Source organism: Meriones unguiculatus, chromosome 8 (assembly GCF_030254825.1).
Source record: "Meriones unguiculatus strain TT.TT164.6M chromosome 8, Bangor_MerUng_6.1, whole genome shotgun sequence".
NCBI classification, from domain to species: Eukaryota; Metazoa; Chordata; class Mammalia; order Rodentia; family Muridae; genus Meriones; species Meriones unguiculatus.
The window spans coordinates 92,279,418-92,280,982 of NC_083356.1; the positions used below are offsets into that span (position 1 = coordinate 92,279,418).

At 45.9% G+C, this 1,565-nt stretch overlaps 1 protein-coding gene across 1 annotated transcript; it reads left to right on the plus strand.

Annotated features, from left to right (window-relative positions):
- Positions 1 to 219: 219 nt before the first annotated feature.
- LOC110544011 (taste receptor type 2 member 134-like) lies at positions 220 to 1,122 on the plus strand. Its single transcript, XM_021630164.2, has one exon. It carries the CDS (start codon positions 220 to 222, stop codon positions 1,120 to 1,122), a length of 903 nt encoding a protein of 300 aa, XP_021485839.2.
- The last annotated feature ends 443 nt before the right edge of the window (positions 1,123 to 1,565 follow it).

Sequence of the window (1,565 nt, forward strand, 5' to 3'; positions counted from 1 at the left end):
ACATTGAACCTGGGGTGATTTCCATGCCAGAGGGGACAGCAGTTATTCACATCTCAGCTCCTGCTAAACAGGGGCCTCACTGCTGGCAAGGCTTTTGCATGAATCCAGGAAGAGCTTTCAGCAAGTTGATTTGGCAGAATCTACCACTTTCTCTGCGGATGTGCCCCGGGACTTGGGGGTTGGAGTCGAGTCGGTTGAAGCAAATTCTATCCAGTGACGATGTCTTTCTCAGCTACGTTCATCTTCATGGTCATCTTTTGTGTGCAGTCTCTAGCTGCATTGCTGCAAAATGGCTTCATGGCCACAGTGTTGATCAGGGAATGGGTACAAAGCCAGGCATTTCCTGCAGGTGAGATGATCTTGGCCTGCCTCGCTTCCTCTAGGTTCTGTCTGCATGGACTATCCATCCTAAACAACTTCCTGGACCCCTTTAAGGTTTGTACCCAGAATAAGTATTTTCATATCCTCTGGGACTTCAGCAACACTGTCAATTTCTGGATTACCACCTGGCTTGCCGTCTTCTACTGTGTAAAGATCTCATCATTCTCCCACCCCATCTTCTTCTGGATGAAGTGGAGAATTTCTCGGTCAGTGCCCAGGTTACTTCTGGGATCCTTGATCATTGGTGGGCTGTCAGCCATCTCCTCAGTCACTGGGAAGATAATCACCTCTCAGATGATGGCTGACAAAAACTGCACACTTGCTTATAGAGCAATGGCATTCCATCAGTATTATTTTCGCTGTCACTCAATGCTGATGTGGGTCATTCCATTCTTCCTGTTTCTTCTATCCATTATCTTACTTATGTTCTCACTGTACTGGCATGTGAAACAGATGAGGTACCACAAACCGAGGCCTCATGATCATGATCACAGGACCCAGGCTCACACCATGGCTCTGAAGTCTCTTGCCTTCTTCCTCATCTTCTATACGTCATATGTTCTGTTCTTGGTGATGGAAGCTACCCAAGCTGTAACTGTCCACAATTCCTGGCGCTGGGCCTGGGAAATAATAACCTACACAGGCATCTCTCTCCATTCCACCATCCTGATACTAAGGAGCCCCAAGATGAGACGGGCCCTCAAGATGAAGTTTTCAGACCTTTGCTCTGTCAGCTCCTAAGACATGAAGGGCCCTGAACAAAGGGTGACTCCACTCTCAAGGTATCAGTATTGATAACCTGTTCTCTAGTGAATAGTACTTCCCACAGCAGGAATTAGGGAAGTTTGAGTACTCTCTCTCTCTGCTTGTTTGTTCCCATTCCTTCTGTGCCATACTGTTTATTTTTCCACATTTCTGTGGCTCTCTTGCCCCTTCTGCTACTTTAGTTCTTGGTCTGAATCCCAAGTCACATTGGTCTCACCTGGTAGTCTCATTTCCCCAAAGGTCTCTCAGAGTCTCTAAGCAACATTCTTCTAGCGTTGGAAACATTGGGGTTTTTTTGTTTGTTTTTTTTTTGTTTGTTTGTTTGTTTGTTTTTTTTTTTGTTCTTCCTGGATACCTGCAACCAATGCCAGATTCTCTCTGAGCAAACTAAAGACTGGTTTTGTTGGCATAGATTCCCC